This window comes from Thermobia domestica, chromosome 10 (genome assembly GCF_964235325.1).
Source record: "Thermobia domestica chromosome 10, izTheDome1.hap1.1, whole genome shotgun sequence".
Classification (NCBI taxonomy): Eukaryota; Metazoa; Arthropoda; class Insecta; order Zygentoma; family Lepismatidae; genus Thermobia; species Thermobia domestica.
This window is the reverse complement of record NC_137463.1, coordinates 10,675,597-10,693,409: the sequence shown is the minus strand read 5'-3', so window position 1 is coordinate 10,693,409 and position 17,813 is coordinate 10,675,597. Positions and strand designations below refer to the sequence as shown.

Sequence of the window (17,813 nt, the reverse complement as noted above, 5' to 3'; positions counted from 1 at the left end):
GGTGATAAAATTACGTGATAAAAAAATAATACACGTAAGTAGTTCTAGTTACTCTGATAAAAGGCTCAGCTTGCCAGATGGCGTCTTCATCTGCGAAGACAAGTGACAAGCAAGGAAGAAGCTTCTCGAAAGGTGTGATAGAGGGGGCTTCTGTTGCAGCAGCGAGGTTTTACGTGCAACAATGGTTTGTCTACTCTAGTCAAAGCCTGATTTGCTTGTTCGTGAAGGTGGGTTCTTTCGGAGAGGCTTTAATTATGTTATTAGCTCATACAATGCCACAGAAATACCTCACAAACCAGTGCTTGTGTAACCGAAATCAACATGGCCTAACCAATTAGAATGTCTGAGCATACAGAATTGTATGTACTTTTGTTTCTCAAGAGAAAAAAAAAAGGGGGGGACAAGTTTACATATTAATTTGCACTGTAGTACAGGAGCAAAACTGTCAATAAATAAAAATGATTCTTTCCGTGGAAGATGAAATAAACTTTATTTTGTTGCCAAAGAGTTTGGAACTGAAACCAACTAACCATTATCACTAAACCAAAACTAACCTAATGCCACGTACACATTATATATTCATACGGCTCATCAACAGTGAAAACCATTATCCCAACGTAAATCTCACTGTTAATGTTGTATTTCAACCACTACGAGCATGGGAAGCGTACAGAACATACCGTACTTAAAATCAGTTAGTTACAAATCCAAATATGGAGATCTCTAGTCATATTGGCATATAAGTCAAAACAGGCATACGAGAATAAAGATTAAAGAAGAAAATACAGCTTTCTGATGAATTTCTGATTGCCAATATATTTTTGGTTTCGAAATTAGCTTTAAATGTGGCTTGACTGGAGAAAAAGTGTAATCTACAATCTCAATGTTAAGTACGGCCTAAGAGTAAAACAGTGCCCAAAGTGGCACCGCTTATTTGGTGCCCACATATTCTTCTCGTATACACTTCACTATAAACATGCCAAAATTGGTAGAATTTCATTTACTCGTTGTGCCAAGTACTCACAAGTAAACCTTACGTTTGGGTGAATCGAGTTGCTGACTGAGACACATATGAGAAAGTAGTACTAAATGTGGTCAGTATTTCAGTGAAGTTTTAGGTGCGAAGCTCCAGGGGTTTAGGAGATACAGCTACCAGAACATCACATGGAAGTACAGAATAGTCTTCATACAGTTGGAGGTAAAAGCTCTGTAAGACCTCTTGTAACGACAAAAGGTGAATAACAAATATATGGGTACATATTAGGACTAGGGGGAAGTCATATAGTAAGGGTATACCTGACGGCGGTCATCTTAAAATCCGCCATTTTGAATTAAGGTTAAGTTTTTCAAATAGGAATAGGGTCATGTGATACATGATTTAAGGCGCAAATTTAATCAGAAGAACAATGGTGACGTTAATTTTGATTTACACGCAATTGGTAAAAAGTTACAGGGAAATTAAATATTGTTGCAGCATATGTATTATTCCTTTACCTCACCTTGTAAATTTTGTGTTAATGATAATAATTAAATAAAAAGCAGGTGGATAAATATTAGGTCTATGGTAAGAGTTGCCTTGATGGCGGCCATGTTCAAATCCGCCATTTTGAATCAGACAAAAGTTTTAAACAAAACGCATAACAGTGACACCTTATTAATAGCAAATTTTACCATAAATCCAACGATATAACTATTTTTGCTTTATCATTAACCAGCATTTGTTATCGCAAATACAAGTTGCTAATTTAAGGAAAAATGATCAAAGTGGAATTGAGTCATAAGTGAACTTGGGTCTTTCTTCCAGAAAAGTCCTCAATTAGTACAATCAGTATGTAGTTCAAAAAAGAGTGCATGACTTGCACAAATGCTCTGCTCATAGTGAGCACACCTGACAAAGGCAATCCAGTTACACTTGACACATTTGTCGTTACCAATTCCGTCAAAGCAGTAGTCGTAAGGAGCGATCCATTTAATTTTGTGCTGGTTAATGATAAAGCAAAAATGGTTATACCGTTGGAGTTATGGTAAAATTTGCTATTAATAAGGTGTCACCGTTATGCGTTTTGTTTAAAACTTTTGTCTGATTCAAAATGGCGGATTTGAACATGGCCGCCATCAAGGCAACTCTTACCATAGACCTAATATTTATCCACCCGCTTTTTATTTAATTATTATCATTAACACAAAATTTACAAGGTGGGGTAAAGGACTAATACATATGCTGCAACAATATTTAATTTCCCTGTAACTTTTTACCAATTGCGCGTAAATCAAAATTAACGTCACCATTGTTCTTCTGATTAAATTTGCGCCTTAAATCATGTATCACATGACCCTATTCCTATTTTAAAAACTTAACCTTAATTCAAAATGGCGGATTTCAAGATGGCCGCCGTCAGGTATACCCTTACTATATGACTTCCCCCTAGTCCTAATATGTACCCATGCATTTGTTATTCACCTTTTGTCGTTACAAGAGGTCTTACAGAGCTATTACCTCCAACTGTATGAAGACTATTCTGTACTTCTATGTCATGTTCTGGTAGCTGTATCTCCTAAACCCCTGGAGCTTCGCACCTAAAACTTCACTGAAATACTGACCACATTTAGTACTACTTTCTCATATGTGTCTCAGTCAGCAACTCGATTCACCCAAACGTAAGGTTTACTTGTCAGTGGCGTATCTAGTCCGGGCCCGGGGGTCTAGCACCCCCCAGTTTTTTGAGCGACAAAAAGAATTGAAGCTATTATTTACATATTTTTGAAAGTTTATAGCAAACTCATAATGTACCTATCATCGTCTAGGTTCTGCCTGACCCCCTAAGTTTTTAACTTCTAGATCTGCCACTGCAAGTACTAACCAAGATTTCCTGTCAGTTACTTAGCTTTACTTTTCATTTTAGAAAAATGTGCACAAAATATAACACGGAAAAAAGAAAAAAAAAACTTTTCAATTACAGGTGCAAGACTAGACATTCTGCAAAAGTAATTAGCATCATAAGAAAAATGCGAACACTTACTGACAGATAAATTTGTAACATAAATCCACCTTTAGCTATCATTTTTAAAGACACCTGTACTAACGCAAAAACAAGACGTGTACGTCATGAAACATGCATTAACATGAGAAACGTAGCTAGGGGTATCATTTGACACATTTTCGATTCTATGAAGTGCTTTCATTTTGTATATCAAATAATTTTCAAACACAAATGATTAAAAACATGTATAAATATTTTACGTAGAGACTGCTAGCATAGATTTGTCTACTTTTAGCTCTGCAGTATTAGTACATTCTAAATGGACGTTTCACTTTCATTTTCATCACTTTCAGAACATAAAACCACCTAATAAAGCCATAACGAAATGCTCATTTGCGAGATGTAACATTCTAATAATAATAATAATAATAATAATAATAATAATAATAATAATAATAATAATAATAATAATAATAATAATAGTTGATCACTGTGATATCAACGAGAGCACGTTTCACGGATTAAATCAAGGCTTTTACGAATGCACATTACACAAAATTCGACATCCTGTTTGTGTTGTGTTTGAACTGAATTAAACATATATACTAATTCTGGTTTAGAAAAAACCTGCACTTGGTTGAGGAATGTAAGCAATAAGGTTGAAATAATATTCCTCAAAATAGAAACTGGCAGGCCCGTATCCAATGGAATCTAAGGGCCTCCCCCCTAAATTTTTGCCGTCCCCCCTAAAATTTTCATGGCAGGCTTGCAAATGAACTACAATATAGTTGGGTCGGCCCCCCTAACTTCAGCCGAGCCCCCCCTACATTTTTGGGCTGGCTACCGGCCTGGAAACTGGGATCGGTCCATATAAATGTAGGGGCACGCCAACGTCACCAATAAACGAACACAACAACTGCATTTATTTATAGTAAATTACTTTTGTTTCTCTTACATTATTACTCCGTGCATGTAGGTTTTAACTCTTTATTTATTTATTTATTTTTTAAACTACATGACCTGGCAACCTGCCAATGAAAAAAAAAAAATTAAAGAAAGACTAAGAACCTGTGGGTGCTATTGATACGAGTACTGGAAGAACGAAACCTCTCACTTTTATAATCCCTTGACTACATTTTAATGTTTGGTGCGAATTGCAGTAGGAACCAGATTTTCAAAAGGCTCCTTTCGAAGTATCAATCCAATTAACATCAACACTCTCAGATTTCATACGATAACTTTTTATACGCAAAATGATTTGTATTCACTCAAGAAAATTTAATTGCATTCACTATTATCTTCAAGTACATTCATAATCTTTAATCCTCTTTTAATTATCAACAGGGAAAATTTACAGCACTTCATTGTTATTTTTAGTTATATACTTACTGAACAAACTACTAGGTCCAAAGCTTTATGTTTAACAAAGTGGATCTTGGTGAAGAACGGATATAGAAAATTTGCTCGGTAAGTGGGTTTTTGTATACGTACACACACACACACACACACATACACACACACACACACACACACACACACACACACACACACACACACACACATACACACACACACACACACACACACATACTACTGTATATACATATATAGGCTGCCGAAAAAATGAACGTTTAAGGTTCATAGCTCCAAAACTATGGGACCTACCGTAGTCAGGTCGAGCTTTCACTTAGGAACGAATATGTGCGCTATTCAAAAATACTGTACATGTATCAGAATCCTAAGGTACTCACGCAACAAATTTTATATAGGGAGTTTGACTAAGAGAATATAATTCGAAGTACTCACCAACCACCTATATAAAAATTGTTGCAGAATTATCGCAGAATTCTGAAACATGGATACTTGGATAAGGAACATACCAGTTCCTAAATAAAGTTTTGACCCGACTATGGTAGGTCCCATAGTATTGGAGCAACTCATTTTTCCATGTTTCCAGCAGATTGTAACTCCGAAAGGAATAATTTGTGCGTGCACTCAGGTTGGTCTATACTTTTTGTGTTATCTTGGTGTCAGGAATCACCTCCCAGGGTTGTCGGTGTTGTTTTGAAATACCCTGTATATATATAGGCGCGGATCCAAGGGGTGCTATAGCCCCTTTGATGCTTAGTTATACACTGGATAAAATGGGCATCAATCCTGCTTTACACTGGATAAAGCTGCAAACTATGATTTAGTCCCTCCCCTGGTCATATCCTGGATCCGCCACTATATATATATATATATATATATATATATATATATATATATATATATATATATATATATATATATATATATATATATATATACGTGTGTGGACAGAAAGGATGTTCAAATATTTTCGATTACCATATTCTTCCGGTACGAAGAATGAGAATTTCTGCTACTCTACAATAACAGTGACTAATGACTATTACCATATTATTACCAGAAAATAGTAACTTACCCCTTTGTCGTCGCCTTGACTGTGTGGATGGAGTAGCTTCAGGTCGCGGGGGTACTCGAAGATGGCCTACGATGTGGATGAGCTCGTAGCGGCTGGGATCACCTCGAGAGACGGCCTTCTCGGCCAGCCGTACGTAGAAAGAACGCCGTTGGTTCGTCTGGCAGGGATCAGAGGTAGTAGCAGCGGGGCTGGACGAGGTTTCGGATGGACGGGGCGAAGATTCGGATTGCGGACTTGCACTTGCGTCCTCTGAACTGCTATCATCTCCTGACTGCGAGTCTGCAAAAGAAAACAAATAAATCTTCGCTGTATTCCTTGAAAATATTAAAAGTTACTTCTTACAACAATAAATTTAAAGACTATTTAGCAGTTCTATTGCATGTGCTCCACGTATAGTACTGACAGGATTGCCAGCCCCATTATTTTTTAGCCAAGCCTCGTATCTTACGCATAAAGTTAATCAAAAAAGAAATAAACTATAATTATACAAAGTAAACACACTTGTACATGACTTACCTAAGAAATATAGTCTACACCAGAGCGCAAAATTTCCAAGTCAGACTCACTCGCCAATCCAAAAATGATGGTCGCCAGCATCTCTCACGTACAAATTGAGATCCCCCCCCCTCGGCCTTTGGTTTGACAGGCCCCACGGCCAGGAAGCAAACTATTTCGATTGAGGGTGGGAAAGGAAAGGCGAATTACAACATTCTGAAGATTTCACAATCCGTATTTTCTCTCGCTCAGTGAAAATATTTTCGGGCGAAACAGAAACTTGTGTCCTGTAAGTTTAGGCAGAAACCATTCCTACTGAACACTGGTCGCCAAGGGCGAACTGGCGACCGGAAATTTTGCGCTCTGGTTTACACAGCAACAAGAAAAATATACCTACACAAATATACACTCTGTATCTCCCAAATAGACATTTGGTCTCATAATCTTTTTTGACCCTTTTTACTCAAGGAATCAACCTACAAAAAATCTGCATTGACTTGTATAACACCCTGTATATTGTATATAACGCGTTCAAAGGTGTGGATAATACATGTCAAATATACAACTGTGAGTTCTACTGAATTATACGAAGGTTGAGACTTCATAGTAGCAACGCTGCTTTGGAGACAGTACGTAACGGATTCAACTCGTACCACATGTTAGTGATACCTACCATACCTCAGCACAAATGTACTCTTTCTTCCGACGTCAGGCACAAGGGCAGTAGACGAGAAGAACACTCTTGTGTACGGGCGGCACAACGCAAAGTTATTTTTGTCGCAATGTTTTCGAAACAAGAACAACAGAGTTTGATAAAAATTAAATTTGCCAGAGGCCGTGATACACGAGAATGTAATCAGGGTCTTAAAAGTTTTGCGGGGAATCTGCATTGGCTTTCATTACAGTGAGCACAAGCCTTCAAGGAGGGACGAAAAAATGTGGAAGGGAAACAACGGCCTTGTCAACCTCGTGTCAGTAAAGAAAACATGAATGCTATTATCGCATTACTGGATACTAATCGACGCCATACTATCCGTGAGCTGGCCCAAGAGACAGGATTAGCACATACGAATGTTCTGTATAATCTGAAGGAACGCTTGGGCTTGCGAAAAAGTGCATCACGATGCGTTCAGCATGAGTTTACGGAAATGCAGAAATGGTTACGACGCTGCTCATACCTACTTGGAACGCTACGAGCGGGAAGAGGCTTTGTTACGCCGTGCATTACACTGGATGAAATATGGGTCGAATCGTACGAGACACGATGGAAACGCCAATCAAACGAATGGTGTCATTATGGGTCACCACAAAAACCAAAAATTCGTCAGAACCTCATCAATGTGAAAGTTATAATGATTTTCGTGTACGATTGGGAATGTATACTCTTTCCCTACGTCAGACCCTAAATGCGCATTATTTTTGTTCCCTTCTGGAACACAACTTTGCGACCAGCTTTCAGAAAGTAGAGGCAATTTTTACAGAACAACCCTCGGGCACACACAACGCAAGGTGAGGCTGATTGTTCGATCGATGTGGAATTGCTGTACTATCCACCATACTCCCTGGACTTAAGTCCTTGTGACTTTGACTTAATTCCTAATTGTAGATTAAGAAACATCTTTTTGGTATTCGTTTCAGAATTGTTAAGAGATTCTTTAGGCAGTAGACCGGTCCATTAGAACTATCAAAACAATACATGCTGGTGACTACATTGAAGGACTGTAAGCCTTTGTAACATGTAACATGTATGCTTTTGTATCAGTTGTAATATATTTGCTACTATTATAGTTCCAACCATCGTAATTCGAGGATTTTACTGATTTTGGTATGATACACAATGAATGGCTAAAATGGAAATGTATTTTCGGAGCTGCATTAGTTTATACAAATTCAATCTAGGGTGTTTCAAAACAACACCAACAACGTTTGGGAGGTGATTCCCGACACCAAGATAGGACAAAAAGTACAGACAAACCTAGGTGCAGAAATCCGTCATTTCGGAATTATAGGCTGCAGAAAACATGAAAAAAAAAGAAGAAGAAGAATTTTAAGGTCCATAGCTTCAATAGTGTGGGACCTACCAGTAACGGAAAGACTTCACTTAGTAACTAATATGTGCGCTATCCAAAGATACATGTTTCAGAATCCTAAGGTACTCACACCAACAACTTTTATAGGGGAAGTTTGGCTATAATTTGAAGTACTCACCAACTACTTCTATAAAAATTGTGGCGGAAGTACCACAGGATTCTGAAACATGGATATTTGGATACTAGTTCCTAAGTGAAGTCTTGACCCGACTACAATAAGTCACACAATATTGCAGCTATGGACCTTTAAAGTTCATTTTTTTCATGTTTTTGGCAGCCTATAACTTCGAAATGATCGATTTCTGCATCCAGGTTGATCTACACTTTCTGCCTTATCTTGGTATCAGGAATCACCTTGCAAACGTTGTCGGTCTTGTTTTGAAACACAGTGTATATATGACAATAATAATAATAATAATAATAATAATAATAATAATAATAATAATAATTATTATTATTATTATTATTATTATTATTATTATTATTATTATTATTATTATTATTATTATTATTATAAAAGAGAAAACAGTATCTGTAGAAGTACCATATTACAAATACCAATCGCAAGCCACATTAGAAATAAACAAACTTTACTGGAACACAATATTAACGAAAAAGCACATTACATAACAGGTTAGACGATCACAAAAATAAGGAAAGACAGAGAAGAAACACACCTGATAGACGTTAGAATACTAAGTGCAATAAACATGCAGAAAGCACATAGAGAAAAGAAATAGAAAAATACAAACAACTAGCCCCAAAAACATAAGAGAACAGCGAAAAATCTAAGTGAACACTAATGGTAATATCAGATAACGAAATGGTCCACACGGGTGGAAACAACTGGGATCGAAGAAAGAAGAAAAAAAAAACATATAAAGAAGATAACAAAAGAACGTAGTGCTGTATTTGAAATATGTAGAATAGTGAGAAATTTCCTGTAAATCTCAAAACAAAGGAAAAGATGAAGAGTACAGATAATAGTAATAATAACGGAAATACAATAGACCAGGAAAATTCAAAGAAATTGAAGATATTTTTCCTTGTATTTTGCAAAAATGCTGAGAATTTCCCAGGTTTTCTGTGGTCTAATATTGATCAACATTGTAACAACGAAACTCTATACATTTCTTTCTGTATAGAACATTTCTACATGGTAGCTGTGCAGCACTTCTTTTACCATATACAATATGTGTGTGTGTGTATACTTATGTATTGAATACGATTGTGAGAACGTATAAACAAACTATAGCTTTCCGCTATTCGTGATCAATCGCAATTAAGGTGCTTAATTTTGTGAAAGGTAAACAAGTAATTATACGTTATAGTTGATAGCAATCACACAGCACGTATGAACACACATCACAGATCAATGTTTATCACAAATGCTATTTAGCACTGCAAACTGCTGGCGATGTAGATAACATTAATAATGAATATAAATAAAATATACAACCACATTCTCCGTTTATTTAAGTTACATTCGAGTATTATTTCATCATTTAGCATCAAATAACAACTGTACAGAAGAATATTTCAGTCTGACTGCCCGCCAGGCAAAAAAAGGAGATGGGCATGAAATAATTAATATCTGCTTGTTATCTCACAATTAATAAATGAGTGCACAAGAGTAAATTATATATAGTAATTGCTGTACCCAAACCTTAGGCCCGCTGTACACTAAAGGTTAAAATAACCTTCGATTTAGTATAAAGGTAACCAAGAAAGTTCTGTCACTTTTTGTGGAGGTCTGTGTTCCATTAGCCCCTCACACCCTGAGTTGAATCCGAATGGAGATAAGGCGAAGATCAGTTGTTGGCGTGGGTATATCAAAATTACTACCTGGTTGTGGCAGTCAGTTACACCGTGAACCTGCGTACAGACAGAGTGAACATGAGACCTTCACAGAGCGTCATAAGGGCGTGTTGGAGTCAAACGCCGCTGCAGCGAAGCGGAAGATATGTCAGGCATCTAGTGAGGGTGCCGTGACTACGCAGACAGTGCAGCGATGGTTTAAGAAGTTTAAGAACGGTGATGAAACACTCAAAGATGCACCACCTGCCGGAAGATCAACACATGTACAAAATGAAGATCTTCAAGCAGCAATTGAGGCGAACAGTGGCCAGACATGTGAGGAACTGAGACTACAATTCAGTGTGAATGGAGAAACCATTCCGCAGCACCTCCATCAACTTGGAAAGCACTACAAGTTGGGTCGAAGGGTCCCACATGATTTGACTCCGGACCAGAAGGTAACGCGAGCAGACACCTGTGTTTCTTTGCTGTCTCGTCTGAGGAAGGAGCTGGACAGGGTGTTGACATGTGATAAGAAGTAGGACCTGTACGAAGCTCCACGGCACCGTCATCATTGGTTAGCATCCCATGAACCGGTTCCAAAGCAGCGGAAACAGCACTGCACCAAAAGAAGTTCTCCTGTGTGTTTGGTGGACTGCTCGCGGTTTCGTGCATCGGAAACTGCTACCAGCTGGTCAGAGCATCAATGCAACTGTGTACTGTTAGCAGTTGAGTCGTGTTCAAGAAAAACTCAAAACTCTGGAGCCAGCACTTCTGAATCACAAAGGGATCTTCCTGTTACTAGACAACGCTAAGCCCCATGTGGCTAGGATTACTCGGGACATTATTCTGCGCCTTGGAAGGGAAATACTATTGCACCCGCCATACTCCCTAGACATTGCACCGTCCGAGTATAACCTGTTTCATTCCTTGGACAATCAGCTTAGAGGACGCCAGTTCAAATCCCTAGTAGAAGTACAAAATGCACTTGATACTTTCTTCGCTTCACGTCCCACCAAGTTCTACCGCGGTGGAATCCATGGCCTTCCAGAACGTTGGCAGAAGGTCGTAGATGCTGATGGGGACTATTTTTGATCTTCCAGGTACGTCTTAGGTGACATATCGATGTTCGAAGGTGGTGAGTGTAAAAGCGACAGAACTTTCTTGGTTACCTTTATTGCAACTGCAGAGAGTCGATTAGCCACGCGACCACGTCTAACAAGTGAATACAGTGCTTAACCAAACATTAAAATATCACTTTTGTTTGAAGTATCTTTATTTCCAAATTATGATTTACGTCAGAGTTAAACTCATATGTGGTTATAGATATAGTAAAGGCGTCTATAGGAATAGATATCATAAGTGACACAGTATCACCCTCTCCAAACAAACTGGTATGACTCCCTCCCAATATCTCTACTAGGGATGGCCAGAACCAGTTCCTGATGGAACCGGTTTTCGGGTCTGAACGGATCCGGTTCTAGAAGACCAGGTTCCGGAACCGGTTTTTCGAATCCAGGTCTGGAACCGGTTCCCAAGATCCGGTTCTGGAACCGGGCTTTCGGATCCAGGTCTGGAACCGGTTCCCAAGATCCGGTTCTGGAACCGGGTTTTCGGATCCAGATCTGGAACCGGTTCTGAAAACCGGATATCCGAGAACCGGTTCCGCCGGAACCGGAACTTTGTGGCCATCCCTAATCTCTACCATCACTTTTGTCATGCAGCCATTCGACTCCTGGTCATATCATATGTACAGAAAAGACCATCATTTACAAATGAAGGGGAAAAAAACTTTTAAAAACTCTTGTATTGGTAGGAAAATTTTATCAGAAACTATATGAACGTCTAGTAGAGATCAAACAAGATGGAGGATCCAGACCACCACGAGCATTCTACAATTTAAACCATTATAAACAGAAACAATCCTACGTGAAGGCAAAATGTGTTCAACCATTTCTTTTGTGGTTAAATTCTTTATCCTGAAGCGTGTACCTGTTATCGTAGGATGCGTATCCAACACGTAAGAACAACGTCTTAGTGTGTGATGCCAACTCACCTGTAAAGGAAGAGTCACTGTCGTCGTTGTTGGCTGACAAATTCATTCGCATCTCGCTATGGTCGTCAGGGTGAGTGATTCCATAGATTGACTGCCCCATCAAGTCCATCTGAAAACGAAACAACATAAATTTGATACTATAGCAAAAAATAGAAAAGAAAAGAAAAGAAAAAAATTGAGAAACGCACACATGCGAAAAGATCCGTTTTTTGCCCTAGAATTATAAAAGTAGAAAATGAAACACGATCAAACTAAGAGGGCGTTGTACTGGTCGGGTACTGTGTTTTGAATTACCTTTACACAAAAGTGATTGAATTCGTTGCTATATAGCATCTTTGTGCTACCGTATAAAACAGCAAACGGTGAAATAACATTTGCAATACCATGGCGTAAACAATACAATTTTTCGGTGATAAAATGCTTTCTACTTTCTTAACGTTTTGATAGCGTTTGGAACATCAATAGCATGTTATAGAGCCTGTCTATTTCAGGTATACCCTCGGAAAATATGCGAAACATACTTCGGTCTCACCCTTGCCACCCTCTGACGGAGGAAAAGAATATTGCTTTGCTTAAGAGTCTTCATCCCGGCGAAATTAAAATACCGCTAATTTTACAGAAATTATGTGATATCTTCAAATAGATAAAAGATAATCGAAATGTGGAACAAGAGCGCCCTAGACAATATTATTTTACATGAGAAACCGTTATCACGATTCACTTATCTGCTTTCGATTTCGAGCCATTTTGAAAATCGGCATTTATTTTCGCGTTTCTAAACGGGTGAAAACGGAAAGCCACTAGGTGACTTGTGATAACGGTACCTCACGCAAAATAATATTGTCTAGGGTGCTCTTGTTCCATTTTTCAATTATCTTTTATCTATTTGAAGATATCATATAATTCCTGTAAAATTAGCGGTATTTTAATTTCGCCGGGATGAAGACTCTTAAGAAAGAAGATTCTCCCTTTGCTTAAGAAAAAGAAGTGAACGACATCAGTTGTGTTGCCAATTTTTCATTCAGTCGTTTGGTGTTGACGAGTGAAGATTGTAGGCTACTTAGAATGGGTAACAAGACAGAGCACAGCGACGTCCGTGAAATAATTCATTTTGGTAACGCTTCAGCACCCAACAATTGAAAGATAGCGGCTACAGCAACTTGTTCCTTCTCTTTCGAGGGAGGCACGGGAAAACACACATCGACTGCAACGTCAGAAGTGGCACACTTGAAACAGGAAGGCTATAACACAAAGCGTCTATTCAAATTGTAATTTTTAAATTTAAGAAAAGAAAAAAAGCTGTGAAAATAAAGATAATTACAAATTAATTGGACATCTTTGTGCATCTACTGCAAGATATTTACTTTAGAAAAATGCACACGATGACAATGGGTAAGAAAATCCTCAATGTTAATATCCACTAGAACCAAGTGGCGTAAGCAAAGTGGGTTTACGGGTATTACGAAAATGAAATATGTGAGTTTTACGTCGCACAGTTATGCCGTATGGCCTAAAGGAGACGGTGATGGTGAGAAATGAATGAAATGGTGGAAAGAAGAAAGTCGGAGGAAATAGGAAACCCCCAAGAAAACCCATGCACACGATATACGAGTATAATGGAGGAAGATAATATGGAAAAATGAACATTTACAATTTTTAAAGTGATGTCTTTCAGTTTTACGTCCCACGCTTATACCGGCTAGGCTAAAGGAGACGGTGATGATGGGAAATGCATGAAAAATAGTGAAATGAAGAAAGTGGGAGGAAACGGGAGAATTTGGAGAAAGCCTACGCACACGGTGTTTGTCCACCACAAAGTTCACTTAGCGTGAGCGGGAATCGAAAGGTGAACGCTCTACCACTGTGCCACCGCGGCTCTATTTACTATTTAAAGTATGTATACAAAATCACGCATGTCCTGAAACGATATGAAAGTGGGTTCTTGACTGTCATGATGAAATTGTGTGTACACTACTGCTAGAAGCAGTCACAAATATTCAATGTATGAGTTGCGTATTGCACGACATATCTTCACGCAATGGCATACGCAAGAGGGGTTCGGGGTTTTAACTCCTTTTGAGCAAGGTATTATGCAATAATAAACATTTGTCATATAAGACTTGAAATTATATGATTTTGGGAGCTCGAACCCCCCCTCCCCATTGATCAACTTCTGTGTGTGTTCACACAGTTGTAAATATTGTCATACAGGAGCAAGTTGTCAGCTTCCACGGTCTCGACTACAGTAACTACACTACGTTGTAGCTAACTCAGGCATTTATGAGTTTGGAAAGTGTGGAAACGACGTTTCACATATCCTCATTTAAAAAAAAAAAAAAAAAAAAAAAAAAAAAAAAAAAAAAAAAAAACCAGAAGGATTAGGCCGGGTGACCTGTGTGAACATTTGTGACATGCTTCACAATCAACACAGGGATGAGGTAAATTCATTGCTCATCCACCGAACCTCTCAATAATTACTTTCATCGAACTGATGGTATCAACAGTAGATCGTAGATTGTTTCAACTTGTTGGATTTCTACTGAAGCGCGTGTAGAAAATTCTTTGGTACCGCTGTAATTGAAGTTATTGTAGCTACTTCCGACAGAGCATATGAATTCTCTTGGTTGTTCGTCATTTTTCAACAATAGTACATAAATGTTTAAGTTTGTCATCCACTCTTGCCTTATGCATTTTCATTCATTCTACGTTAAATTTCAATCTATATATTCCTTAGTAGTACCTGACGTCACAATACCTATGTAGTGTCCAAATTTTAAGTTTCTAGATTTAAGCGGTTTGGCCTAAGCATTGATCAGTCAATAAGGAGTTGTTTTATATATAGATATTGTTTGTTTATTTATTTATAGACGATACTACAGGTAAAGATATCCATTTAACGTATTCATAACAACAGATAAACATGTAACAGAAGGATAAGCACACAAATGATAATTTTAATGATGGTTAATCATCAATTCTGTCACTTGAAGAATTTACTGCTATTTTAAATTTAGTGAAGGACTTCTGAATATATATAAATATTTGGACGAACCACACAAAGTTTGTTATAGAGGCTACACATGCTCCGAATAGGGGAGCTTTTCACCATATTTATTTTTAATGTTCTACAGTGAAATAAGCCAGCTTTCGAACGATGGGAACTTTAAATTTCGTTTCTGACGTTGGGAACTTTAAATTTCAGAAGTTCAAGTAACTGCCACATTTGGATTTTGTTGTTTAAAATTTTATATATCTAGAAGACAGAATAACCGAACTTTCTTTCTGCTGTTGGGGGATACATTGTTCAGATGTTTAATTAAAGATTGGTATGTTTCAAATTTAGGATATATGCCTGTTTCTTTTAAGTATCTTGCGAATTTTTTGATTGTATCATTTCTATTTTGCAGTTATATTTTTTTTTGTTTGTAAGGTTCCAAATTTCGGCAGCGTATTCAAGTTTCGATTTAACGATTGCATTATATAACGTATTTAATGTGTCTTGTTTCTTCTAATTCTTATTGTATACCATAGGATTCTATAAGCTTCGCTCACATTTTTTTTTTTAACGTAGTAGTAAAATCTTAATTTGATGTCAAAACTGAATAGGGTGTAGACTTCATACAAAAAAAAAAAAAAAAAAGCTTTTACCTGACTATACTCTATATCCATTATGAGCCTATGTACTGAGAATACAACGATCATTTAATTTGTCAACAGAACCATTGATCAGACCATGTTTACAAACAGCATGACAATGATATAGTGGTTCCTTAGATAAGCACCTACAATGCTACAGAAAGGCCTTACTTTTTTCCCACTGAGCGAATAAGAAATCATGTCTTTCATCTACACTACAGGAAATAGTTCTTACATATATATATATATATATATATATATATATATATATATATATATATATATATATATATATATATAAGTGTATTTACTCAGACACACACACGACAATGAAATGGTATGCTGTCAAATCTTTTTCCCATCGAGGTACAACGGCAAAATGCCAATCGAATTGAGTGATTGCTCTTGTGGAATGAGCTGAAAAGAAATATAGCCAACATGGATCGCTTAATGATAGGCTAGCGAAAGGTACCTAATATTTCAGATCGCATCACTGGTTTTGCGAAATGTCACTGACTTTTTTTTTTTATTTATTTCTTTACAAAATCATATTTTCCGTTTGATGGTTTACCTTAATAACGGTGCACTGTTTCTTTCAGAGGAAGAATGTTTTTTTGAGTATATTTCTGTTTTATTTCACGTACGGGTAGTTCCTGCTTGTGTTCCCATTTACAATATCATAAAAAAAAAAAAAAAATGAATTCAACCCAAAAGTCAAGAAGTTAACCAAAGTAGCATAGTCCATGCAACCATTACAGTATATAATTATAGTCATAAAACAAATGTAATATGATTTTACACACAGAAATATAAAACAAACACAAAAACTGAGTTTGTCACATTAACATAATCATGGAAAGTCAAGATGTGGGTACACAATTACCAATTTCGGTGGTGTAAGAAGGATTTTCTTACGGATTGAATACGAAAATTTATTTTTTGGACATGTTTGATATATCGGCAATATCCTACTTTCCGAACCCTTGATAATGTAATATTTCTATAGATTACGCTGTATGTCGAATATTTTAGCTAAGGGACATAAATGCTAAGAAACCTATATTTTTTTCTTATAATTTGTAATAAACTTATGGCTTGACGCGTTTACTATTGACAGTGGCGGCGATTGGACGTTAAAAGTGGGGGGGCAAGACATGATCTGAATATTTGTATATCAATGTTAATATACAAATTTCCCTGGTTGAAACTATATACATTAATAGGCCATTTCAGAAAAGTGGGGGGGGGCAACTGCCCCCCTTTGCCCCCCCGAATCGCCGCCCATGACTATTGATAATGTTTCTAACATTAATTTCGTTTCTAAATCTTGCCTACACATTTTCAGAAATGATGTAAGTTCCAAGAATTTATAAAATGTACTCGAAGTTATACGAGGAGACATCAAAAAGTAATGGGACTTGAGAAAAGGTACATTTATTCTAATGATAGAAAACTGAAACATGCATTATTTTTCAACATAATTTCCCCTGCACTTCAACGCACTTTTCCCAATATTTCACAAGTTTTCTTTTTTCATTCCATCGAGAAAAAAAAAAGTTTTTCGGTTGCACCTGTAACCAATTTTGCACAGCATCAATGACTTCTGCATCGATTGCAAATCTTCTTCCCCTGAGCGTAAGATGGAATACGCTAAACCATGACTAATATGTAAAAAATTGGTGATTTTGTCCACTGTGATTCGTCTGTTTTCCATCATCATACCTTCAATGACTTTCAAATTGTCCTCCGTCGTTGACGTCGATCTTTCCTCGTCATATAAATTTCTTCCTTGTTTGAAACGCTCTATCCGTTTGTAAATCTTGCTTCTTTATAAATAGCTGTCACCATACTTCGCTTGCATTCGACGAATAGTTTCCGCAGGTTTAACACCTTCCGCAAACAAAAAGCGATTCACTGCCCTTATTTCCTCCTTGGTACAGATCGACAATGGAGCTGCCATGTTTAACACTCTGCTATACTCCAACGACTAAAGCGGGATTACGAGTGTCACGTTGCATAAAAGTGTTGCAGACTACAATAATTCAGCGCTGGATACTAGCAGTGTTACCAAACCCTAGTGCGAGAAATTGCAAGTTCCTTTACTTTTTGAATTCGCCTCGTATAAACGAGTAGCATGTAATTATTTATTATTTATTTCCAAGCCTGAATTCCGAATAATAAAAATGCTATATTGTATAAATTAGATAAACACGGTAATGTAAAGGATCAGACCCCAGAAGCCTATCTGTAGTTAGATTTGTATGTATCGTTTTGTGGATTGTGTCCTTCTATCACATAAACTGTTGTTTCAT

General features: G+C 37.3%; 1 protein-coding gene across 2 annotated transcripts in view; it reads right to left on the bottom strand.

Moving 5' to 3' along the window:
* Positions 1-17,813, bottom strand: part of LOC145662276 (uncharacterized) — a 729,687-nt gene that overhangs the window by 77,016 nt on the left and 634,858 nt on the right. For both annotated transcript variants that reach the window (XM_081727665.1, XM_081727666.1), the window contains 2 exons: positions 11,866-11,974; positions 5,428-5,706 (listed from right to left, as the gene is read on the bottom strand). In XM_081727665.1, the coding sequence (XP_081583791.1) occupies positions 5,428-5,706; positions 11,866-11,974 (388 nt within the window). The remainder of the gene's footprint in view (positions 1-5,427; positions 5,707-11,865; positions 11,975-17,813) is intronic.